Source organism: Eucalyptus grandis, chromosome 9 (assembly GCF_016545825.1).
Source record: "Eucalyptus grandis isolate ANBG69807.140 chromosome 9, ASM1654582v1, whole genome shotgun sequence".
Classification (NCBI taxonomy): domain Eukaryota; kingdom Viridiplantae; phylum Streptophyta; class Magnoliopsida; order Myrtales; family Myrtaceae; genus Eucalyptus; species Eucalyptus grandis.
Window position 1 is genome coordinate 27,018,234 of NC_052620.1, and position 26,604 is coordinate 27,044,837.

The 26,604-nt window shown below is 40.7% G+C and overlaps 2 protein-coding genes, 2 long non-coding RNA genes and 1 pseudogene across 7 annotated transcripts; 2 read left to right on the forward strand and 3 right to left on the reverse strand.

The window, feature by feature from the left end:
• Window positions 1–1,632: 1,632 nt before the first annotated feature.
• LOC104418918 (probable amidase At4g34880) lies at window positions 1,633–4,316 on the forward strand. Its single transcript, XM_018863101.2, has 5 exons — window positions 1,633–2,292; window positions 2,631–2,845; window positions 2,932–3,171; window positions 3,267–3,456; window positions 3,706–4,316. The coding sequence occupies exons 1-5, from the start codon at window positions 1,738–1,740 to the stop codon at window positions 4,060–4,062; spliced, it is 1,557 nt and encodes a 518-aa protein (XP_018718646.2). The 5' UTR covers window positions 1,633–1,737; the 3' UTR covers window positions 4,063–4,316.
• Window positions 4,317–6,254: 1,938 nt separating this feature from the next.
• Window positions 6,255–9,512, forward strand: LOC104420567 (annotated as a pseudogene).
• Window positions 9,513–11,878: 2,366 nt separating this feature from the next.
• On the reverse strand, window positions 11,879–13,102 carry LOC104428861. Of its 3 annotated transcripts, XR_005546301.1 has the most exons (5): window positions 13,075–13,102; window positions 12,905–12,991; window positions 12,760–12,812; window positions 12,541–12,626; window positions 12,391–12,467 (listed from the first exon to the last, which is right to left on the reverse strand). It is a non-coding gene; the product is annotated as an uncharacterized LOC104428861 (long non-coding RNA). The 3 variants fall into 3 exon arrangements; XR_005546302.1 differs by lacking the exon at window positions 12,391–12,467 and adding an exon at window positions 11,879–12,098 and having other exon boundaries at window positions 12,905–13,094; XR_005546300.1 differs by having other exon boundaries at window positions 12,905–13,094.
• A 1,023-nt stretch (window positions 13,103–14,125) lies between these two features.
• On the reverse strand, window positions 14,126–16,059 carry LOC120288059. 2 transcript variants are annotated; one of them, XR_005546303.1, is made up of 4 exons: window positions 15,820–16,059; window positions 15,560–15,723; window positions 15,114–15,205; window positions 14,126–14,170 (listed from the first exon to the last, which is right to left on the reverse strand). It is a non-coding gene; the product is annotated as an uncharacterized LOC120288059 (long non-coding RNA). The 2 variants fall into 2 exon arrangements; XR_005546304.1 differs by lacking the exon at window positions 14,126–14,170 and adding an exon at window positions 14,277–14,400.
• A 3,909-nt stretch (window positions 16,060–19,968) lies between these two features.
• Window positions 19,969–22,887, reverse strand: LOC104431136 (eukaryotic translation initiation factor 3 subunit C-like). The gene is given in 2 exon segments (XM_039302497.1): window positions 19,969–20,796; window positions 20,799–22,887. Coding segments are annotated over 2 exon segments (2,658 nt in total). The 3' UTR covers window positions 19,969–20,227.
• Between the last annotated feature and the right edge of the window lie 3,717 nt (window positions 22,888–26,604).

The window sequence follows — 26,604 nt, forward strand, 5'->3', positions numbered from 1 at the left end:
GGATTCTCCAGCATATCTTCTAACACTTTCCTTAGTGGAGAGGAGTAGTTAATAATGGTCCATGTCTATTTATTTGTTTCCACACTTGATGCATTATTGAAAAGGAAAGAGAATATGCCTTTCCTGTCATGGGAACAAAAAGAGCATCCCATTTGCTCTTTTAAAATAAAAGTCTTTGGTTGCACTCATTTACCCTAAAACCTAGTTGACTCAAACTGTAGGAATTCGCACCATTCACATGGAACAATCTTTGGTTGCATTCGTCTATCCTAAAGATGATGAGCCAAGTTGACTCAAACTATAAGGATTCATATCATTCACATGGAATAATATATAAATTTCATCAAGTTCTTGTCATGTGATGATTCATATCACATTCCGACTTCAACAAGAATACGAAAATAACATGATTGTCTCTTAAATGATGCAATCTGGAACATACTTAGCAACAACTTGTTATATATATATATATAAAAGTAAGTGATTTGGCTATTCCTTTTCCTCCTATCCTCTGTTCTCACTGTCCGCTCCTTTTATTTTATTTTTTCTTCAAGCCCATCTTTTTCACCAATTAACTTTCCTTTCTTTTTCCTTTCTTTTTACACCAATGGTTCCGCTATCACTCATGATATCCCAACACCTTTCGTCTTTTTTTTTTTTTTAAATTTTTTTATTCATGTACTTTTTCTTGTCTACTTAAATCTTGCGGAGTGCAAGACTTGCCCAATGGCATCTTCCCTAAAGCTCATGTCACTAAGGGCGCATTTGGTAATAATTCTGTTTGATAATTGTCCAAAATTTCAATTCCTGGAATAAAATTGCGTTTGGCACCATTCTCAAAATTTCTACTTCAAATTATTATTTTTTAATTTTAAAATAATTTTATTACTTTTTCCTTTCTTTCTCTTCTTTCTCTTCCTCAAGGTTGCCGGTCACCAGCCTTGGGATGACTGATGATCGGCCAGATAAGGGCCGATGACCTCATTAGAGCTTTGCCGACCCTTGAGGTTGGCGGCCCTCGACGAGGTCATGCCTTGTCGGTCAAGTCTCACCTGACCAAGCTAGGCTTGCCGGTGGCCAGGGGAGGCTCGGGTGAGGCCTACCTGGCCACCGGCGAGCTCGCCGAACCTCACCCTGGTCTAGCGAGCCTCCAACAAGCTCGTCAAACCTCACCTAATCAGTTGTTGGCAACTGTTGGCCGTGGGCAGCGAACGGCAGCGGCGGTGGACGGCAACGATGGCGGCGGCAGCAGTTGAAGAAGAAGAAAGAGAGAAGAAGAACAAGAAAAAAGAAAAGAAAAGAGAGAAAATAGATTGGTTGATTCTAGAATTGTTCCCGAAAATAAATAATCAACTTTTTTTTACTTCTTGATTCTGTTCTAAATCTATTTTCGGGAAAAAAAAATAAATATTTATTCTTGAGAACAAAAACTTTATCAAACGAATTTCTATTCTAAATCTACTCTCGGGAACAAAAGAACAAAAATTATCACCGTTTGACAAGTTGCTAACCATACCCTAAGCATGTTACTCCATTAGACCACGTGGTCTAATGCACGTGGTCTAATGGTGTGTGCTTTTTTTTTTTTTTTTTGTTCTCAATGGTGTGTACTTGATTATATACTACTTGGATTGGGATATGGAAACTCGCCCCTTCTTTTGTAGTTCTCCTTCTCTGCTCTGAGTTCTGCTGTGCGTTCCTCTACAACTTACCCAAACCTCGAAGAGCAGTGAAACTATGGCTACCGAACCTCCCCTTGCCTTTCTTCAATCACGAGTGCTTCGTATTCTCTTAGCCATTTCATTACTCGTGCTCCAAACAGTCGCTCTAGCTCAAGCACAAGCAGTATCTCTCAAAGAAGCGACCGCACACGATCTCCAACTTGCTTTCGGGCAAAACAAACTCACCTCGAGGCAGCTGACTAAGTTCTACCTCAACCGGATTCGGAGGCTCAACCCGCTCCTCAGAGGTGTCATAGAGGTGAACCCAGATGCACTTTGCCAAGCCAATAGAGCGGACCGAGAGCGTAAGGCGAAGCCATATGGCTCCCTATCTGCCTTGCACGGGATCCCCATACTGCTCAAGGATAATATAGCCACCAAAGACAAGATGAACACCACGGCGGGCTCGTTCGCACTTCTTGGCTCTGTCATGCCTCGTGATGCTGGTGTGGTGGCTCGGCTGAGGAGGGCTGGGGCCGTGTTGCTGGGGAAGGCGAGCATGAGCGAGTGGGCTCACTATCGTTTTTCTGGTAATAACAGTGGATGGTGTGCCAGGAGCGGCCAGGGAAAGGTCAGCCAAACAAGCGATCCACTTTTCTATTCTGGTCTATCTTCGCAAGGTTTAACAATTCAAATGCTTTAGTGTGAGGCTATTAATTTAATCGAACCTGCATACTTAGCGTTGCATTTTGTGAAAAATATTCGGAAAGCACATGTGCCACAGGGATAAATCATTTCAAGAATATGCTGGAAATTTTAAAAACATGCGCTAGAGAGTGCGCCATGATATCTGCCTTTGAAGCACCTGAGCTGTTTGTCCTAGAAGAGGCAGATTCCACAAAATAATAGAAGGAAAACCCCCTTTGAATCTATTTATCTGATGACTAAAGTTAATGCATACGAACACAGAATCCATACAATCTATCAGCTACTACTTGTGGGTCAAGTAGCGGGTCGGCCATATCCGTGGCAGCGAATATGGGGGCGGTGTCATTGGGAACAGAGACGGACGGCTCAATCTTGTGTCCATCCAGTTTTAACTCGTTGGTGGGCATCAAACCCACCCTCGGCTTGACGAGCCGAGGTGGGGTTGTCCCCATCACTCCCAGACAGGACACTGTTGGGTGAGTCGAGGTGAAATACGTCCACACTCTTTATACTCACGGAGATTACTCCAGACGTATTAATCACTGTGTGTGGGATCTTGCAGGCCAATGTGTAGGACTGTCGCAGATGCCGTCAATGTCCTCGATGTCATTGTAGGATTCGATCCTTATGATGCTAAAGCCACTAGAGAAGCGTCCAAATACATCCCGAGAGGGGGCTACAAGCAATTTCTCAAAGCCGATGGGCTCAAAGGCAAGAGACTCGGAGTCGTGAAAGCTTTCTTCGACTTCTACTCAGGAACTCCGGTCACCAAAGCATTTGAAAGCCATTTTAACACCCTGAGGTAGTTAATAGAGATATTAATACCCATTAGTTCCTCAAGTTTGGAATGAATTACTTTTGACATATAATATATGCATATATTCCTTTCTTGGACAGGAAACAAGGCGCAGTATTGGTGGACCACTTGGAATTAGCCTACATCGATTTCTTCTCTTACAGTAGTGAAAGAGTAGCGATATCAGCCGAGTTCAAGCTAGCCCTGAATACTTACCTTCAAGATTTGGTTGTCTCACCAGTCCGATCCCTTGCAGATGTAATTGCCTTCAACAACAAGCACAAGCATGTGGTGAGTTAGTACTATCACATAGCAATTTATATCACCGTCTTCGTTCTAGTCGAAATTATGTAGAATCACATGATGTTCGGGGAACATGTAGCAGAATCAAGCGGGAGGGCAGAGACCTCTCACTGGGAAGCGCTGAATAATTTCTCGTTTTTACACGATCTGCAACTTACAATACAGATATCATAGAACAATGTGAATTAATTACGCTTAAGTACTCCATTTTAGTTACAAAAATGGCTGTTCTTGCAGGAAAAGATCGATGAGTATGGTCAGGACTTGTTCGTCGAAGCGCAAGCCACAAATGGGATCGACAAGACTGTGAAATCAGCATGGCGAAACATGACCAGATGGAGCCGAGACGGGTTTGAGAAGCTGATGAGACAGAACAAGTTGGACGCATTGGTGACTCCTGAAAATATAGTGTCAACGGTTCTTGCGATCGGGGGCTTCCCAGGAATAAACGTTCCTGCTGGATATGACGAGGATGGAGTGCCCTTTGGGATTTGCTTCGGAGGCTTGAGAGGCTCTGAGCCTACACTCATTGAAATCGCTTATGGGTTCGAGCAAGCCACCAAGATCAGGAGGCCTCCTACGTTCCTGCGGTGACTCGCCTGTGATTATCGAGTCAATGTATTTGTATCTCGGTCCGAGCTCCTGCACGTGCGGTAGCTTCTCTGTTATTGGATAGATCGAAGCGATGAAGCAGCAAAGGAATAAGCAGCCACGCTCATATCGACCGGCGGGGAATGAAAGGTTTTAAAGATTAAGAAGTGAGATTGTCGAACAATAAGGATTTATATTGCGGTGTTCACTCATTCCTATTCTTTCATCCATACATGCAACCATCGAAGCCTTCATCACAACTTCTCTGCCAAAACAAGATGTGGAGCACGTCAATTAAAATAATTCAAGTTATGGGAACATTGACAATTATGTGACGTGGACATCGACAGCTATGCAATACGGTCATTGACAACAACGCAATACACATGCAATCAAAAGAGAAAAAATTGTCCAAAATATTCTAAACTTATTATACTTTTGTCAATTCAGTTCTAAACGTTTCATTCTTGTCAGGTGAATCCTAAACATTTTCACTTTTTACCTAGTCCAATATGTCTTTTTTGGCTTGAAATCGTTGACATAGATGCTGGCAGCAACCATGTGAACGACCGTGGCGCTAATGTGAACAATTTTTAATATTTTAATATTTTTCGATTTTTAGTTATTTTTATTTACTTTTTTTCCTCTTCTCTTTTTTTTTTCTTTCTTTTCCCTCCATCAAACCTTGTTGCCTACCTCGACGAGGGGGTAGCCGTCACTTGAGGCCAACAACCTCTTCCGGCCATCAATGAGGTTCAACGGTGGCTGGTAGAGGAAAAAGAAAAAAATAAAAAATAAAATATAAATAAAAAAGGCATTAGAATTCGGAAAAAATATTTTAATATTATCTACGTCAGTATCGGTCGTACCATGTATAATGGTCAGTATCCACTTCAACGAATTCCAACCAAGATTGGCCGAATGGACTCAATGGGCAAAAAGTGAAAAGATTTAGGATTCAATTAGCAAAATTGAAATGTTTATGACTGAATTTAAAAAGTGCATTACGTTTAGGAATTTTTGGACAATTTACCAAGTCGAAAGATGTGCAGTAAGCATCATGACTCATCAACGAAGCATACGAAGTGTCACACCCCAAATTCTATATGGATGAGAGAGTAACATAGTTGTCCTTTCTTCAAAGGACACAATTGCAAATTATACCCTAAATGTCTAGCTTCCAATAGTTCCTATGATAATGCTTTCGCTTTATCAATACTAACTAAAGCACTTGAAAAACATGATAAGAAGAAAGAAATAAGCTACCACAGCTTATTGAATGATACACTTTTTTCTAAGTAGATTGAGCAATTATTATGCACATCTAAAACACAAACATAACTCACTTTCACCAAACTCAAAATTTAGCTAACCTTCAAGGCCAAAATGCAATATTTAAAATACTCAAGATGATAACAAAGCAAACACCAATGGTCCAATTCATTGGTCAATCTCATAATAACACACGCCAATAGTCTATTACATTGGCCAAACTCATGTTCAAGTATCTAGCTATAATCACGCATAACACTCGTAATAAGACGACCAAAATTTCCCCCTTAGTTAGGTTTCCATCTATTAAGTCGGTGGCTTGGCCATAAGGATATCCTAGACCACTATGAGTATACATATCCACATACCCCTCAATGGGTTCACAAAGACATGGAGCATAAATCATCAAACTCAATCTCTAGTAATCCACAACCAAAATTAGAAACCGTCTCATAATTTAGGTTTAATAATCAAATCACAACTTTTCACCATCATAATTCAAATATCAATGATCAAGTATATTGATTAATCTTTATTAAATCACATTTTTAAATATTACAATACGTTTCCCAAACTATTTCAAACTCAATTTCGTAAACCAATTCATGAATCAATATATAACCTTTCATAAAGCATAGTTAAAATCAAGAACTTATTATAATTCTTTCCCATAAGGTTTTGCAAATTCTTTTGCAGGCAATCCGTTTAGACTAAAATCAAATGATAACATTTTCACATTCAATGCGCAAATAGTAGTAAATACTTGATCCAATTTATACAAAGAATATGCTCATTGTTAACTCATAACATAACTAATTAATTTCACTTTCAAGAAATGAGTTTACAAACTCAAAGAGAAAGAGTATTACACACTTGAGAAAAGCCGAAAATCAATTTATGGTGGTTACTCGAGCCTAATACCAATGTGGAGATCTATGCTTCGAATTAGGGAAAACCAGGTCAGTTGTAGTAGGTATGCCATCGCACAATGGAATAAAAAAAAAATTAAGTTCCATCTTATTGGCCATCTAATATGGCATCTTTTTCGCAGATGGCCAAATTTAATCAGAAACAGATTCCTCATCTCTAGCTGCTTCGATGGGTCGAATGGTTGGTATTCTTTTGAAACCAAACACATTGTGGACAAAAAGAAATGTGCTTACCGATTTCCTCTCTAGACCAAAGGCAATAGTAGAAATCAACATGTACATTGTAAGGCATCATTTTCCCCAGTCAAAAAAGTATAAAATTGAAAGAATACAAGACTGGCCAAGCCTGGAATATTCCCAGGAGATTATTGAACAAATTTAGAATGACAGCCTCACTAAATAACTCGATAGCCTCATGTAGCAATGTTACATAGATCTATTTAGATTTCATGGAGGTTCAATTCTTTATCATATTAGGTTTGAACATTTATGTCCTATTTGAATTGAGATGTAGATACTAGCCACTCCTTTTTCCTTGCTATCCTATACTGCAAGCTCTGCCCCAAGTTACTCTTCAACTTTACCCAAACCTCCAAGAGCATTTAAACTATGGCTACAGAACTTCCCCTTGCCTTTTACCAATCACGAGGGCTCCTTATTCTCATAGCCACTGAATTAGTGGAGCGCCCAACTGCCGCTCTGGCTTGAACGCTCTCTCTCTCGAAGAAGCGAGCGCATGCGATCTCCAACTTGCTTTTAGGCAAAACAAGCTCACCTCGAGGCAGCTGACTAAGTTCTACCTCTACCGAATTCGGAGGCTCAACCTGCTCCTCAGAGGGGTCATTGAAGTTAACCTGGATGCACTGCACCAAGCCAATAGAGCGGAGCGAGAGCGTAAGGCGAAGCCATATGGCTTGCTCTCCATCTTGCACTGGATCCCTGTACTGCTCAAGGATAACATAGCCACCAAAGACAAGATGAACACCACGGCGGGCTCGTTCACGCTTCTCGGCTCGATTGTGCCTTGGGATGCTGGTGTGGTGGCTCGGCTGAGGAGCGCCGGAGCCGTGTTGCCTGGGAAGGCGAGCTTGAGCGAGTGGGCTCACTATTGCTTTTCTGGTGGACAATGGATGGTGTGCAAGGAGCGGCCAGGGAAAGGTCAGCCAAACAACCGATCCACTTTTCTATTCTGGTCTATCTTTGCAAGGTTTAACAATTCAAATGCTTTCGTGTGAGGCTATTAATTTAAGCGAACCTCCATACTTATTTGCATTTCGTGAAAAGATTCGAATTGTGCTGGGCTTGAGCTGTTTGTCCTAGAAGAGGCAAGACTCGACATAATAATATAAGGATTAAGGAAAGCCTCCGTTGGATCTATTTCCCTGACGCATGACATTAATGAACAGAATCCATACAATCTATCAGCGGATCCATGTCGGGTCAAGCAGCGGGTCGGCCGTATGCATGGCAGCAAATATGGGGGCGGTGTCGCTAGGAACCGAGACGGACGGCTCAATCTTGTGTCCCTCCAGTTCTAACTCAGTGGTGGGCATCAAACCCACCGTTGGCTTGGCGAGCCGAAGTGCGGTCATCCCGCTCACTCCCAGACAGAACACCGTTGGGGAAGTTGTGGCGAAATACAGCGACACTCATTTATATTCACAGAAATTACTGCAAACATGTAAACCGCTGCATGTGGGATCTCTCAGGCCAATGTGTAGGGCTGTTGCAGATGCCGTCAGTGTCCTCGATGACATCGTAGGATTTGATCCTTCCGATGCTGAAGCTATGAGAGAAGCATCGAAGTACATCCCGAGAGGGGCCTACGGGCAATTTCTCAAACCCAACAGGCTCGAAGGCAAGAGACTTGGAATCTTGAGAAGCCCTTACCACTTCCGCTCTGGATCTCTGGTCACCAACGCATTTGAGAGCCATCTTAACATCTTGAGGTAGTTGAGAGTGATATTAGTACCCATGAGTTCCTTAATATGGAGTCAATGATGGGATAATGACATAAATGGTTCTTAAATTTTAGCTAAATGTTCAATATAGTCCTGAATTTCTAATTTATTTAATGTAATCCCTCAACTCTAGCTTAATGTGCAATGTGGTCCTCAAACTTTTAATTTGTTCAATATAGTCCTTGAACTACATGGAAAAATTCAATATTGTACTTCCATTAATTCAAGTTAAGAGATAATATTGAATATATACATAATTTATGGACTAAATCGAACATGTACCAAAGTCTAGGGACCATATTGAACAAATTAGAAGTTCATGAACCACATTACACATTTGACCAAAGTTCAATGATTATTTATCTCCTTTTCCTATCAATCATTATAACAGATATTATACGCATATATTTTCATTCCTTTAATAAATAGGAAACAAGGTGCAGTATTGTTGGACCGCTTGGAACTGGCCAACATCGATGGAATCTACTATGATTGGGGTGAGCGTGTGGTGATATCGGCCGAGTTCAAGCTAGACCTGAATACTTACCTTCAAGATTTGGTTGCCTCACCAGTCCGATCCCTGGCAGATGTAATTGAATTCAACAACAAGCACAAGCACGTGGTGAGGTAGACCTATCGGAAATCAATTCATTTCACCATCTTTTAATCGAGATACTAAAATCACAGAATGTTTGGGGAACATGAAGCAGAAGCAAGCAAGAGGGCAGAGATTCTTACTAGGGATACGCTGAATAATCGCTCGTTTTTACACCATCCGCAGCTTACATGCATAGATATCATCGAACATGGTGCATAAAATACGGGCAAGTAGTCCATGTGAGCGGGGAGATGCGAACCTTGCAGTTTTCCGATCAACCATGCTACCCTGTTTAACTCTTTTAAGTTTTAGTCACCAAACTGGCCGTACTTGCAGGAGAAGAATGACGAGTTTGGCCAGGATTTGTTCCTTGCAGTGCAAGCCAGGAAAGGGATCGATGGGGCCATGAAATCGAATCATGGACAGATTGAGCCGAGACGGGTTTGAGAAGCTGATGAGGCAGAACAAGTTGGATGCAGTGGTGACTCCTCGTCATCTAATCAGGCGGGTTCTTGCGATCGGAGGCTTCCCAGGAATGAGCGTGCCTGCTGGATATGACGAGGATGGAGTGCCCTTGGGATTTGCTTCGGGGGCTTGGAAGGCTCTGAGCCCACGCTCATTGAGATCGCTTTCGGCTTTGAGCAAGCCACCAAGATCAGGAGGCCGCCTTCGTTCATGCAGGGATCGCTATGATTTTCGAATTAATCAAAATATGTATCTCAGTCCCCACTCTCGCGTGTGTAGTAGCTTCTCTGTTTGAATTTAATGTGAATGTGATGAATTCTGCAATTCAAGCATGCACCGGAGGATTGAGTCGGGGATACAAGCAGTTCTCCTTCAATGGAAAATGTTTGCTGCGTCTTTAGCCACTGAAACTGATGGTTCCATCATCTGCCAAAGTTCGCTCATATTTCAACTTTGAAATCCTCTATCGTCGCTGGAGAAATCGCAGGCCGTGTATCCAAATCTCAGAGTTGGATAAGCAAGAGTGTCTTGTCTATACACTTGCGATCTGAGAACACTTCGACAGAGGATGATTCTTCACTGCAGACTAACGTCGTAACATATAATGGACTTAGGATCTCGCAATTATCATCGCGTTTGTTTTTTTAATTCTTAGGATAAAATATGTTTTTTAATTGGAAAATTAACTTTCAGATTGGAGTTTATTGAATGTAAATTCAACTACATCAAACGTGTAACAATTGGGCCAAAGAAAAGAATGAAAAGCCTAAGCCCATTTTAATTTAATATAAGAGTGACAAAATCAGCTCCTCCTTTCTGCGGGGAAGTCGTGAAAGAACAGAAGAATTTTTGGTCGGGAATTTCATATTAATATATTAATACATTTCGTGGCGATCTCGGTATGTTAAGATTGTAAAATCAAATTGTTAAGCGAGACATAATTTACTTTTCATAGATTGAAGTAATATGTGTGAATTTCATAATCGCAGCTTGTGAACTTCTAAATAAAAACATATGATCTTACTTAAAAATTTTGTGGAACTAGTAGATATGGTCAATTTTAGTTATAGTTTTCTTTGAAATGATATGATGCGAGGAAAGTCACTAAGTCATTGATCTAAGAAGCGAAAAGTTTAAGTGATGATCCTTTAAGTTGAGAATATGGGATCCATTGAATTTAATGGAAACCGGATAAGTTCTTATATTGGTGATCTAGGAAGTTATGTGCATTCAATATTAAGCGATGATCTTTTAATTGGTGTATTCTTTATTGAGAACTGTGGTTTTAAGATAAGTTCTTGTCCTAGAAATCTCTTATCTTTGAGAGAACGATGGTAAATTGACTTGGGAGACAATTGAGATTAGAATGTGAAGAAGTGGATCTTTATCTCAGTGTAACGAGGGGAATTATAGTCGTTATTTCAATATAGTGGTACTCTGGATATATTAACGGTTAATTATTCTAGTATGCTGGATACATTAGCTACAGATGACCTAGGCAGGGACAGTGTAAAACAAGGCCCTTCTGCAAATATCCGGGGAATGTCTCAAAATATGTTATGTCTGCATCCATGTCCCAGTGACAAGTCAACCAAGTTTTGATGATTTTCAACAGTTACAAGGCACTTGTGCTTGTCTCACTTTTCCCAATCCATGATGTGTCTGAGTATCTTGCTTCTTTTCCCTTTCTTATTGAAAGGGCACGCGTGTTTCACATTTTGTTGCTTTTCTTACCTCCATTATTCAGCCATATTCTTGCATCTTGACGTGCACGCAGAAGGAGGACCGTTGCCTTTGGCAGGAGGGTCTTGAGTAGTGTGACCGAACCATGTCATCATTTAGCAACGCCCATTGGGAAAGACACCATTAGAAGTCGCAAGGTTTATGCTGATAACCAATGAATTCATGCGGGTCACCATAATCACAGCCACCTCTTTCTTCGTGTAAGTTAGCTTTTTCCCTCCCTAAATGAGGAATGACATATCCCCTCCTAATTCTGATGAGCGGATCTCGGTTTTTTCCTTTTTATCCTTAATTAAGTTCGTTCTGCTGGTGTTTACACTAAAAAATAGCCGACTCTTTGTCTATGACAAACAATGGAATTTTGATCGATATTGTGAGGTAGGTTAATGAAAATAATTCAAGTTATGGAAACATTGACAATTATGCAACGTTGACATCGATGGCCAAGCAATATACAAGACATCGAAAGTGTTGAGAAATCAAGTGGATGTGCAAGTAAAATAATCACTTTATTTTATATAAGTAATATTGTAAACTCTTTACACACACCACTCTCATACACCTCTCACACCTCACACAAACACAATTCTTGCACACACCCACTCACTCTTTCTCACTCTACACTTCACGCCACCTACTCCCACCCACTCACACAACTCACGTACACAACACCCCTCACACTTTATGTACACACTCCACACACACACACACACTCAAGGGGGCAAGAGCCCCTATTTATAGGGGACAAAGTCCACCGACTCTCCTCTCCCAATATCTCTTCTACTTATTATTATTTTATTGCAACTTGTTGGGTCAACAATTGCGGCTGAAGCTGAAGAATTATCTGTTAGAAGAATTAAACAAGTTTTGCAAGATCAGAAGTGCATAGAAGTCAGCATCAGTAGAAAAGCCAAACCTGAAGAAGCAACTGAAACAGAGGAAGCTGAAACAGAGGAAAGTCGTGAGTTGGCGATCCAATAGAGTTAATGAGCTGGCGATCCGTGACAACAGGAGTTGATCCATGAGCTGGCAATCCGTGGCAACAGGAGCTGGTGATCCATGAGATTAAAACTGAATCACGAAGCGAGTCAAGTGAATCGAAAGAAGCTACACGGTCGAAGAAATACACGTGTACCGCTTATCTTCTGTTGTAACAATTTGATAACAGAAAACAGTTGAGCTAGTGAGTTAGTATAAAAGGAAAATAGAGAACGAGAGAGAGTAGGTTGAATTCATTGTTAGTTCTGAGTTGCTGAGCTCTCTCAATTCTTCATCAGAAGCCTTTTTCTTCGTTCTCTGTATTTTGGAGTTGATGAAAGATTGTGTAAAGAAGAACTCGAAGTTCAAGAAGAAATATAACGAAGTCCGAGGTATTTTCATTGATTGCTTGAAGATCTTGTTCTGTATTCGATTTCTTCTCATGGTATCAGAGCCCATCACCTGGGTATGATAGTTCTGATGAGTTCTTACTGCATGATTTGATAAAGATCTTAGTAGTTCTTAGATAGCTTACCTTCAAAGTTTACTGGATTATCTTCAAATCTTCAAAGTCTTTGAAACATAGAAGAATGGCCACTAGAGTGCAGAAGTATACTTTTCCTGTTCATGTGAATATAGGTAACTTCGTTACTATCAAGTTGAATGAAGAAAACTTTCTGTTGTGGCAAGCTCGCCTTTAATAGATTTCTGAAAAGCCAAGATCTAATTGGCTTTATTAATGGTGAAACATTACCTCCAAGTCGAATGATACAAACTGAGGCAGGAGAGATAATGAATCCTGATCATCTGGATTGGATAAAAACCGATCAGCTTATATCATCCTCGGATAAGCGGTGCGGTATCGAAAATATTCTAAGTCTAATAATTGGCTTAGATACCTCACTTGAAGTTTGGCAGGCTCTCATAAATAGATTTACACAGAAATCTATTGCAAAGGAGTTTGAGTTAAGGGGAAAACTTCAAGTCTGCAAGAAAAGAAACAGATCACTAAGCGAATATCTTCGAGAGTTCAAAAACATTTGTGACCAATTGAATGCAATTGGAAAACCTGTTGATGATATTACAAGAATGTTTGGAATACTTTGGAAGGGCTAGGTCCGAATATGAAACTTTCGAACAACCATGTATTGTCTTAAGCCTCGGCCAGTATGATGAGGTTATCTCCCAACTTGAAAGGTTTGAAACCCGATTACAAACATACTCTATGAATGAGTATAATTCTAACTTGGCCTATTATGGGCAAAGAAAAGCTGGAACAAGTCGAAAGAATCAATCCCGAAAATCAAAAAGAAAATTTTCGAGGAGAAGTGAGCTATGGAAGAGGTCAGCCTTTTATTAGAAGGGAATATGGAAATAATTCTGCGAAGCTGGAAGAAATCAACAACATAGAATGAATAACCTGTATTCAACTCAAGAAGGTCGGGTTAATAAGGATAATTGGTCCAGCTATGGTCAAGGATTTCGACCCTATTCAAATCCTACACAAAGGTATCAAAGTGTTAGGTCGTACCCACCACAAAGCTCAAATGGTGATAGACAAACACAGAATACAAAGCCTACCAATAATGGCCCTCTGCAATGCCAGATCTGTAAGAAATCAGGTCACACAGCACTCAGATGTTGGTATAGATTCGACAATTCATACCAGGTGGATGAAATACCAACTGCATTAGCAGCAGTTCACATTGAAGAACCCTATGGCTCGAATGGTATCCGGATACGGGGCTACGGCACACATTATCTCGGAACCCGGTATGATTCAAAACTTCAATACATATAGTGGTAATGACACTGTCATGATAGGAGATGGATCTCACTTATCAATCTCATGCATTGGTAATGGAATACTAAATACGAAATAGCAAATTACCTCTAAATGATGTATTGATAGTCCCCGCAATCACCAAGAATCTTCTATCGTATCGAAACCGACGATGACTATCCTTGTTCTTTTATTTTTGACAAACATGGGGTATATCTAAAGGACAATCACAATCATACAACGGTGAAGCTAGGAAGGAAAGTCAAGGGACTTTACCGGTGAAACCTAAAGCTGCGAAGCTTTCTTCATACAAACTCAACAGAAGTAGCGAAGATATCGGCATCAAAGGCTTGCTCACACCAATCTTAAAACAATGAAGATTCTGCAAAACAAAATCTCATTCGGCTTAGTTCCAAAAGTCGAATATATGTGGCGATTGTCAAATTGCTAAAAGTTCAGCTTTATCGTTTCATTCCTCGGACCATATTTCTAAAGTTCCATTAGAAAGAATACATTGTGATGTATGGGGACCTTCACCAATTCAATCTGTTCAGAAATTCTCCTACTATGTCATTTTTGTGGATGATTTTTCTCGGTGCAGCTGGATATATCCTATGAGACAAAATCGAAGTATATGAGATATTCGTTATGTTTCAAAGACTTGTAGAAAATCAGCTTAGTCACAAGATAAAAATCTTCCAGAGTGATGGAGGTGGTGAGTTCACTAGTGATAAACTCCAACTTCATCTACGTGTGTGGAATTCAGCAATTCATCTCCTGTCCTCACACGCCTTGAGCAAAATGGTGTCTCGAAAGAAAACATAGACATGTGGTCGAATTAGGATTAGCAATGATGTATCATGCTAAAGTACCACTGAAATATTGGGTCGATGCATTCAAAACAGCAGTTTATGTTATCAATCTTCTTCCCACAGCAAAACTACATATGCATTCACCTCATTACCAGCTCTACAATAAGACACCAGATTACTATTATCTTCGTGTTTTTGGATCAGCTTGTTATCCATGCCTCAGGCACTATACAAAGCATAAATTTGATCCAAGATCTCTCACGTGTATCTTTCTTGGCTATAGTGAGAAGCACAAAGGATATAGATGTCTCTTACCTACAAATGGAAGAATCTACATCGCGGACATGTAATTTTTGATGAAAATGTCTTTCCCTTTATTCATACACTTAGTACCGAATATCGAAGGATCGATCTATACAGACAGTGGATAAAAGGAGTCCTACCTTCTAGTTCCAACTCTACTAAGAAGCCTCAATCACAAGACAATCTATCAAAGGTATATTTACAGCATACCAGACTTAACCAAGTAGCTCCAGAAATACAGAATGGTGAGCTCACTTCAAGTAGTTCTGAAGGTCGATTCCACATACAAATGTCACTTGATCCTGAGATACAGAGTACTGTTAATAATATCTCCAAAAGTAATATTGAATCACAGCGGTTGCCTCCACCCTTAGAGGAACAAATATCTACAAATCGAGAACCTGTTTCAACATCAACGATATCACGGGACAATCTCAAATCGGTATAGACACTTTGGAAATATACAAGGTACATCTTCAACACATCCTATGCAAACTAGACTACGATCTGGAATTATTAAAGCAAATCCTAAATATGCTTGTCTCTGGGTTGAGTATAAGATTCTGTTGAACCAAAATCAATAAAGTCTGCTTTAGCGGACAAGGCTGGTACCAAGCTATGCTAGAAGAAATGGATGCCTTACATCAGAATCAGACCTGGGAATTAGTTCCTCGCATTAATCACATGAATGTAATCGGGTGCAAATGGGTGTTCAAGACAAAACTTGCACCCGATGGAAGCTTGGATAGACTCAAAGCTAGGCTGGTTGCCAAAGGCTTTCATCAAGAAGAAGGTCTTGATTTCACAGAAACCTTCAGTCCTGTAGTAAAACAGGCAACAATTCGAATAATCCTATCAGTAGCTATGATGAAACAATGGAACATCCATCAATTAGATGTCAAAAATGCTTTCTTACATGGACACTTAAGTGAAACAGTGTTCATGGAGCAACCTCCAGGATTTAAAGATTCACAAAAGCCTCATCATGTTTGTCTTCTTCGAAGATCTCTTTATGGACTTCGACAAGCTCCTCGAGCCTGGTTTGATAGGTTCAGCAGCTTTCTGCTTGAATATGGTTTTTTCTGTAGCTCTACTGATCCTTCTCTATTCATCCTGCATACTGATACAGCCACTATTCTCCTATTACTGTATGTAGATGATATTATTCTCACTTTGAAGCTCACCTCACATGATTTCGAGTCTTATTACTTCACCGAATACTCATTTTCATATGAAGGATCTAGGTTCTCTTCACTATTTTCTTGGTATAGAAGCTACACGAAACTCGATTATCTATTCCTTTGCCAAACCAAATATGCTCTAGATCTTCTCACTCGAGCTCATATGCTACACTCCAAACCGTTTTCAACACCTCTTTCACTAAAACCACCCATTTTAATCAATGATTCTCTACCTTTCCATAATCCTACTGAGTACAGAAGTCTAGTTGGAGGTTTGCAATATCTCACCTTAACTAGACCAGACATTGCTTATGCCACAAACATACTCTGCCAACGAATGCAGCAACCTACAATTGCTGACTTCAATAAATTGAAAAGAGTCTTACGGTATATAAAAGGTACTATAAAGCTTGGCTTATTTCTTCACTCTCACAGTACAATGCATCTGTATGGGTACTCGATTCGATTGGGCTGGTTGCCTCGAAACCGGAAGATCAACTACCGGGTTATGTATATATATTGGATCCAATCTTATATCCTGGGCAGCCAAGAAACAACCTACTGTGAGCAGATCATCTACTGAAGCTGAATACCGTGCTCTTGCTTCAGCCACTGCCGATCTTACTTGGGTCAGTTTTGTATTACGTGATATAGGCTGCTTTCTTAAGCCTCCTATTCATTTGTACTTGTGACAATAAGTCTGCAATATCTCTTACTCTAAATCCTATCTTACACGCTCGAACCAAACATATTGAAATAGATTTCCACTTCGTTCGGAAAAAGTTTCCTCGGGTTCATTGCATGTTAGCTACATTCCCAGTTCTTATCAATTAGCGAGATATCTTTACCAAACCATTGACCAGCGAGCACATTCTTATATGCGAAACAAATTGGGAATTTGTGCACTCTCCATTCCCAATTTGAGGGGAATGTTAGAAGAATTAAACAAGTTTTGCAAGATCGGAAGTGCATAGAAGTCAGCATCGGTAGAAAAGCCAAACTCGAAGAAGCAAATCGAAACAGAGGAAGCTGAAACAGAGGAAAGTCGTGAGTTGGCGATCCAATAGAGTTAATGAGCTGCGATCCGTGACAACGGGAGTTGATCCATGAGCTGGCAATCCGTGGCAACAGGAGCTGGTGATCCATGAGATTAAAACGAATCACGAAGCGAGTCAAGTGAATCGAAAGAAGCTACACGTCGGAAGAAATACACGTGTACTTTGCTTATCTTCTGTTGTAACAATTTGATAACGAAAACATTGAGCTAGTGAGTTAGTATAAAAGGAAAATAGAGAACGAGAGAGAGTAGGTTGAATTCATTGTTAGTTACGAGTTGCTTGAGCTCTCTCAATTCTTCATCGAAGCCTTTTCTTCGTTCTCTGTATTTTGGAGTTGATGAAAGATTGTGTAAAGAAGAACTCGAAGTTCTGAAGAAGAAATATAACGAAGTCGAGGTATTTTCATTGATTGCTTGAAGATCTTGTTCTGTATTCGATTTCTTCTCATTATCTAGAGAGAAAAATCTGGAAAAGTGGAGAGAGATCCGGACGAGTAAAGACAGAGAGAGATCTGGAGAGTTCTAGGAGAGAGAGGCGGTGATCTTCTCAACACTCCCCCTCACCGACTACTCTCTCTTAATTTAGATATAGCAGCCGTATTGATATTGCTTTTGGACTCTTCAACTGTCTCCCTCCATTCAGCATATTGTAAAGCTTCCTCAGATGTGGATGGCTTTATGGCTTTATCTCCAATTGCTTCTCTTGCTACAACTTTCCACGGAGTTTTGTCATCCCTGAACTTTTGCAATACCAATTCATTCTGCCCTTTAGTCTCTTTTTCCTTCTTCTTACTCAATTCAGTCTTCATATTTAGCATATCTCCTCTAAGAATTTTGAGACTAGAACTCATTCGATCAAGCCTCTCATTTGTGACTTTCATTTCATGCTTCAACCGATTCAATCCCATCCGAAGCACTTCAATGTAGACCTCTTGATCCTTCTTCTCTTCGATCTTATTCCACCTATCCTTGCACCATGGGATGTAGGGTTTAGATGGCCTCCTTTCCTCAAAGAAACCTTTCTTCTTCTCCTTCATGTGTTTGATATCTCTCTCAGTATGACCAATTGGGAACATCATAGCGGGCTTGAGATCCTGAAACTTCTGCAGCTTCTTGAATTCACATCGGAACTTCTCTAGCTCCCTTTCTTTTGCCTTGAGCTCTCCATCCTTCTGCCTTATCATCTCATCCCTTTTCTTCAACATATTCTCCATCTTTGTCTTCTCAACTTTCAGCTTCTTTATCATATCTTGCATCTCATGCAATTTCTTTTCCCGACTGCTTGTTGGCATTGTTAGTTGCTTCTTCGAGTTCTCCCTTGGCTTGCTCTTATTCGGGGTTGTGATGAAACCTGTCGAATTATCCAACTCAACTATACAAGCTGTTGCAAGCTCTTCTCGTTCCTTCATTGCAACAGGCACTTGAAAGTCCCATTCTTCTTCGCTTTCAATCTCCTTCTTGCAAGAAGTGACGACATTTCCTTCTTCTCGCCTGTACCAATAGAATCTAGCAATATGTCCTACCTTGCCACAAACGTAGCACTGTTTGCTAGGCCTTTTGTTGCTCTTATCTTCGTCGTTGTCACCATCACGATCTTGACGAGCTCCCCCTGGCTGATAACCCTTCTTTTTGGGTTGCCTCCACCAATCTCCATGATCTTTCCATGGTTTGCCATCTCTTGCACCTGCTCTATTTCTATTCTGGCCCTTGAACCCTCTTTTATTACTAAAGAGGGCACTTTCATCCTACCTTAGGGATTTTTTTATCTAAGGCCTCTTGATTGGCCAATATATTTTCCAACTCTGTTAGAGTTGGCTCATTTGCCCATCCACGAGTGGCCATAACAATACCGTTATACTCCGGTCTTAACCCATGGATTATTATTCTTCTCATTCTTGTCTCAGAGATGGCATTCTCAGGATCTAATTTTGAAATTTCTTCGCAGATAGATTTAACTTTAGAAAAGTATCGACTTACCGTCATACTTTGTTGTGAGATTGAGAGGAGCTCGTTCTCCAGGCATTGTAACTTGGCATCGTTTGTCCTTGCAAACAGCGTTGCCAAGTTATCCCAGGCCTCCTTCGGGGTCTTCGCACTTTTTATGTGTTGCAATAATTCATCATAAACAGTCACGGCAAGAACGTAAAGAGCCTTACCTGACTTGACGTTCCACTTTCTAAAATCACTATCATTTGTGGGTGGTGTGGTGTTGTTGCCGCCAACAATATCCCATAAATCTTGTCCAAGCAAATAATACTGCATGTGGGTACTCCAATTATTATAATTGAAGTTGTTGAGCTTCTCCATGCCGTTCACCGAACTCGAGAAATCCACCATGGTGACTTGAGTATAATGCCCCGCACTATACCAAGTAAGCCTGGTCCCGGACCAACCGACTTCACAATCCCAGATTGTGCACTGGCGGAACTCCGACGTCCTTCACTTCTTTGCTCCTTGGCTCGACGATCCCCGATCGCCTTGCTCACTTACAATGGTCCCCGACCACTGTCTTCGCACGGCCTCCGACGACCTGCTCTGATACCACTTGTTGAGAAATCAAGTGGATGTGCAAGTAAAATAATCACTTTATTTTATATAAGCAATATTGTAAACTCTTTACACACACCACTCTCATACACCTCTCACACCTCACACAAACACAATTCTTGCACACACCCACTCACTCTTTCTCACTCTACACTTCACGCCACCTACTCCCACCCACTCACACAACTCACGTACACAACACCCCTCACACTTTACGTACACACTCCACACACACACACGCACTCAAGGGGGCAAGAGCCCCTATTTATAGGGGACAAAGTTTTTTTTTTTTGGGTACTAAATAAAGTAATAACATTAATGATACAACATTCCACACTGAGGATACGCCCACAAAAAACTCAGACAATCTGTCTTCAGAGTCAAAACTCATTTAAGCAGAAAAAAGTGATTTCCACTCGAGAGGGGCACGTATCAATCAACGCAAATTGCCAATATATCCTTGTCTTCAGTGACCAACGGAAGCTCCTCTATATTACCCTTTCTACCAAAAAAAAAAAAAAAAAAAACGTAAGCTCCTCTTATGCACGAAGTCCCCGGTTAAGACTTACCATGCGAGCCGAACCATCCAGATGAGATGCCCTTGCTGAAGAACCAGTCTGAAAAGCAGACCTCCCCGATCCACCATGAGCAGAATCCTGATACCGGTTGCCGCCAGAATATCCACCTGTGCCACGGAACTGCCTGGAATAGCCACTTCCACCGCCTTGGCCGGTTGTCTGTTGCCTCCCACCACCAGCACTTCCTTGCCTTCCCTGTGTAAAAGATGAGCCATCATGCCACCTACCACCACCAACAGCTGAGCCCGAAGCATAGTCCTGGCCATCTCTCCTTCTCACTGGCAAATCCAAACCGCCACCACCAATTCTAGCCTCTGCAGCCCTCTCATTACTTTCTGCCAGAATTGCCAGTTTCTCTGTGAGATGGAAAGCTAGGGCCTGGAGCCTCGTGTGCTCAATGTCATGGAAGATAACCGACTGGGTTGGCTGGTCCCAGCTAGCATGGAGCTCCTCATTGATCATCATATTGCTGACAATGCTGTGGATCTGTGCCTCCGAGAGGTCAAACATTTTTGTCAGATGATTAAGCTCAATGAATGATAGGATGATGAATAGGTAAAGAGATAGGTCCTCAGAGCCTCTTCCTTAATCTTAGCCTTGAGCATCTCCAGGACAGAGTCCTTGTTCCTGAGGAGTTTCCAGATGTCAAGAGACTGGAGAACATCAAAGGCCTTCTGATAGTCTCCCTTGTTTAGGGCCCTTGTGGCTGCCATTACATGGTCCCTCACATTTTCCGGGGGTCCAGTGAATGTGTGCCTCTCACTCACCTCGAGCAACCGCCGGAAGTTCTTACTTATGACTTTGCGCTTAACATCGAGGGTGTTTGCAGCCATATTGGGGACTTCTAAAAGCATGGCACAAATTAGATGAACAGCTTCCAGAAGCTCAAGGTTTATGTGCATGTGATAAGGCATTTGACGTCTCCTTTCCATTCTCTCCTGCTCTGGGGTCTTCTCATGGTACCTACTTTGAGAAACACCTTGTGCGAGTAATTCCTTTACCCTTCCACCTGAATATAATTCAGAAAGGCAACCATGTGCTTCAGCTATAAGGCCGACACGAAATGCACACAGACCAAGCTGTGCCATAGCCCTGTTAAAAAGTATCTGGGTCGAAATGTCCATATGCTGGATGCTATCCTGCAGGTGACTCATCAACAACAGGTCACGGGAAGTTGAGAACTCGTCCAAGAGAGCATGGTGATAGATGTCACAAAGCATTGCCCGGGCCTTAGTTCGCTCATCTCCATACTTGTATATAAGGGATACCAGAATATCCATCAGTGTCCTGCTATTCTCGGGAAAAGTTGGTTTCCTCTGCACAAGCTCAGGAGTAACAACAAATGCAGTTGGGCCCCTGCTCTCCTCAACCTTAGGCTCTTCCCCTGTCTCATCACCATCATCTTCAGTCTGTTCAGCCAATTTCCTCATAGCATCATAGACACCCTGAGGCTTATAATATACAAGCTCCACCCGCCGTAAAGCCACCTTTGAAGCAGCTTTAAAATCTCCAACACGTTCCAAGTAGTCTTGAACATTTTGAGCAAGGACTAAAAACATGGGCTCATCCCTAAGCCTTTCGACATATTCACGTGTGTGGGGGTCAATGCACTGCAAGCTCTTGAAAAACTCGGAATCTATCCTCTCTAGGAAGGCTACCAAATTTCCCCAAATCCTAATTGTCCCGTTATAGTCCGGACCTTTCTCAGACTCATTCTCATCAGGCTCCACTGAGTCACTAACTACTATGTTGGGATACTGCACAAGAATGTCAAGGATAACAAGCATATTCTGCACACACTTCTTCCACACATTGATTGGCATATGACCAGTGAGACCCGGATTAACATCAAACTGAGCAGATACAACACTGAAAAGAATCTCAAGCTTCTGGGCAGGGGTCTTAGCTACCTTAGTCAAAAAAGTGAGCTGTTCAACCTGCTCAAACCGACCAGTCCCCTTCCTCCCACGAGCAGCCACAACCTCTTTAAACTTCTTGTTAACAGTTTCCCATGTAATCTCACTAGGATTCCTAAATTGCTTATCCATTAGCTTGTCTTTTCGGCTCATCTTCTTCTCCCAACCATCATCGAGACTATCCCCAGCTGCATCATCCTCATCATCATCATCCTCATCAGAAGCTTCAATCTTGGTAGGGTCCTCAATTTCTGAATTTTCTGATTCTTCTTCCTCTGATTCCTCATCCACTTCCACCTCTTCCTCACTTTCAGGATGCTCTCTGTACTTATTAATCAACTCCTCATACTGCTTATTATTCTTCTTGAGCTTCTGCTTCATTGAATTCAAGGCCTTGGCATTGCTGCTACTCATCTTCTTCTTAGCATCCTTATTGGCCAAAGCCTGACTCAAGAAGTCTTCCAACATCACAAGGGCTTTAATGTAAAGAGCGGGAACCTTCTGAGACTCAGTGACCCTCATGACTTTCTCGAGCTGCTTATTAATCTTGTCGAAGCTCTCCTGCAAACTGACCCAATCATTAATCTTCATACCATTCTTCATCTGGTCAACAGTGGCAGACATTTCCTCAAAACGCTTGTCCTTCGCAGACTTAACAACCCGATGCTGACCATCGGAATATGTGCAGCAATCATCATGACTCATCGACATAGCATATAAAGAGTTAGCTATATTAAAATTTGACCAAGTGTTGGGGGCAAAAGAGGAGAACGCATAGATCTGGATGTCGAAGAGAAGCAAAAATATCGAGTGACGGTTAAGCATCCAATGATGTTGGAAGATGTAACTTCTTGTCGATGACAATTGCCAACATACAAATAGCATGCCGGAAACTTCGGGCATTTGCACTTGTAATTGCACTTAGAGTGATAACCCCTGTTGTAATTGTCATAGTGGGCTATAGATATATATGTCTTTCATTGTGAAAAAAACATCATTACAGATGCCGATTTCTAATATATCTATTGAATGTGTTAATTTCTAGTCTTTCATTTCCAGAGTTTATCATTTACTTTTAGTAATTTTATTGTCCTTCTATTTCATTTTTAGCTTTAAAAACGCTATACACTTTCTTATTCAAAATTGCCACAAAACCCATTTCCATAAAAACCAAGAATCCAACTTTTTCAAGAAGGATCTTTCATCATTTGGATAACCATCCCAATTTCGATGAAACGGCTGGATGCATCTGATTGATATAAGCAAAAAATCAGATCACAACAGGAAAATCCAAGTCTTCACCAACACTGCCTTTAGCCATGCCAAAGCAAATCGAAAGCAACTTCATTCAACGCTAGCTCACTCTTCTTCCATCTCCTTAAATGAACAGAGGGGTCTCCTATTTATAGAGGGAATGGGAGCAGCCTTTGATTCTCATGATTGCTCCTAATTAGTCAAAATAGAAGATCGTATGTCCGAAATCGGTATTCTAATCAACATATGGTATAAACATATACTAAATCATTTTTGAATTTGGTCGGTATTGATGAATGCTAATGTGATTTAGCTCATCCAATTGACTAACTTCTTCACTCAAGTTTCATAGTTTCATCACAAATACATTTCCTAATTTGGTTGGACGGTTACGCTTGCAAACAAACAAGGATGAGAACCCAAATATCGATGCAGAATTATATATTAGACATAGAGATTCTGCTGTCTATAAGTACATTGAAAAGCTACATTATAAATAAGCCATGTGAGTGAGGAATATAATTTAAAGTACTTTCTTTGGTGCATTTAAAAAACTACATAGAAAAAACTGTGGTTTTGGGTGGACCGACTGATGCTATCAAGGGCACTCGATACAATGATCACAGTCCTGTTGAGTATTGTCTATGTTGCATTTTGTTTCCGTACTTGATGCATTATTGAAAAGGAAAGAGAATATGCTCCTTTAATATAAAAATCTTTTGTTGCACTCATTTATCTTAAAGATGAGGAACCAAATTGAGTCAAACTATAGGGATTCGTACCATTCATAGTAGGGGTTATCAGGTCTAGGATGGATAGGTTACCCGACCCTGTTATAACCGGTTCCCCTTTTCTAGACCATGAACCCAATCCTGTTTGCACCGAACCCTATTTTGGAACCATCCTATTTTTCCGATCTGATTCCAAGGTTAATCCTGTTTCCACTTAAACCTATTTTGCAACCGCCCAATATTCTATACAACTTCGAATTTTACATTAATACGCGAAAAAATAGCATAATCCTCTTAATTTGTGTTGAAACATTAAGCACATATAATCAATAACTACATAAATTTTTGACTTAATAAGGAAGAGGAATGAGGAAGGAGGAGCACCATGTGAGAGGGAAAACGCAATTCTAAGATTAGAAATCAAGGAAAACAAAGATAGGGATTTGGAACTTTGGGCTTACAAAACCGGTTCCCAGACAAACTCGGTCGATCACCTTCCCAAGTGGGTATTCATTCGGAACCGGTTCCCAGACTGGTTTCAATGGGAATCGGTTTTGGATCCTGTTTTCCGGATGGACTAGTCCAATTTCCTAGTATATTCGGTCTAGTTGCACACCCCTAATTCATATGGAATAATGTCCTAATTTCATCAAATTTTTGTCACGTGATGCATTTGTCATACCTCAACTCCAACAAGTATAGAGAAATGACATGGCCTTCTATCAAACGTGACACATTGTCTCCTCGTTTTTTATGTTATTTTCTTCCTTTCTTTTTCAAGCCAATCCTTTTTTATTAGTCAACTTACTTCTTCTTTTTTTACACCAATGGTTACAATGTCACTCTCTTAAGTGTGAACATTTGAGATCCCGCACCTCGCTTTCTCTTTCGTTTGTATTTGCATACTTTTGTTTTGTCTTCTTACCTCTTGCAGAGCGCAGGACTCGAACCGGACGGCTTCCCTCCCCACCCCCTCAAAGCCCATGTCACTGGGCACATTACTCGTCTTTATCCTACTACTTGTAGAGCGCAAGATTCGAACGGTGATAATTAAACCCCGCTAAAAAAAAAAAAATGCCACTACCCACGTGGCCTAATGGTATGTGCTTGATTAAATTCTATTTGAATTGAGGAATGGAAACTTGCCCCTTGTGTTGTTCTCCTACTCTTCTGTGAGTTAAACCCTGACTTTCTCTGACAACTTACCCAAACCCCAAAGAGCAGCGAAACTATGGCTACCGAACCTCCACTTGCCTTCTCTCAATCACGAGTGCTTCTTATTCTCTTAGCCATGGCATTAGTCATGTTCCGAACAGTCACTTTGAATAGTCCCTCTCGAAGGTAAAAATTTATATTTTTGTTAATTCAATCCTAAATTTTTAAATTTTTTCAATTTAATCATGAACATTTTCACTTTTTATCAATTCAGTCATAAATTTTTTATTTTCTAAATATATTGGATTTCAAATGTTCACACTTAAGAGAGTGATAGTATAACCATTGGTCAAAAAAGGAAAAAAGGTTAGTTGACTGGTAAAAAAGGAGGGGCTTGAAAAGGAAAGGAAGAAAAAACATGAAAAAAGGAGGAGACGGGTACAATAAGTGTACCATGTCTGCAATGTGCGATAAGTGAGGACAATCTCTATTTTCTAAATGAAGTAAAAAAATTCATCTGATTTTTTCTTTAGTGATCAAAAGACAAATGGAGAGCTCATATGGTGTGATATCCCATTGAATAGCACCAATTTCAATTTTCTTTGAATGCAATTGAAGAGGCTTAATGACTTGATTTTAAAAAGAATTGTACCATATTTGGTTCTTCACTTGAGCACAATTTGAGGGCCTTAGTGGCTTGATCTCGAATCAGATAGCACAATCTGTGATTCTTATTTACGAACTGCATTCAAGGACTTGAAGACTTGATCTCAAATCAGATAGCGCAATCTTTGATTCATTTTTATGAACTGCATTCAAGGATTTGAAGGCTTGATCTTAAAATATAAAATGATCGAGGTTTTGGTGATCCGAATATCAGTGAGGTGTTAATGACCTGTGTTTTGAAATGTTGTATGACCAAAATTTGAATGGAGATCTTGATGACCTAAATTCGATAGGTTTTGTGAAGTTCTTTAATTTCCAAGAACTTCATGATAGCAATTCCATGGAATTTAAATTCGTCGTCCGTTTGCATTTTGAGAAATATACTCGGAAAGTGCCGGGCTTTCTGGCACATGTGCCTCAGGGTAACATCACTGGCCATTACAAGAATCTTTGGGAAATAGCTGCTCAAGAAGCACTCGGGCTGTTTGTCTTCGAAGAGGCAGATTTATATTATGCATATCGTTAATGCATACGAGCACAGAATCCATACAATCTATTAGCGCTAGCGGATCCATGTGAGTCAAGTAGTGGGTCGGCCGTATCCGTGGCAGCGAAT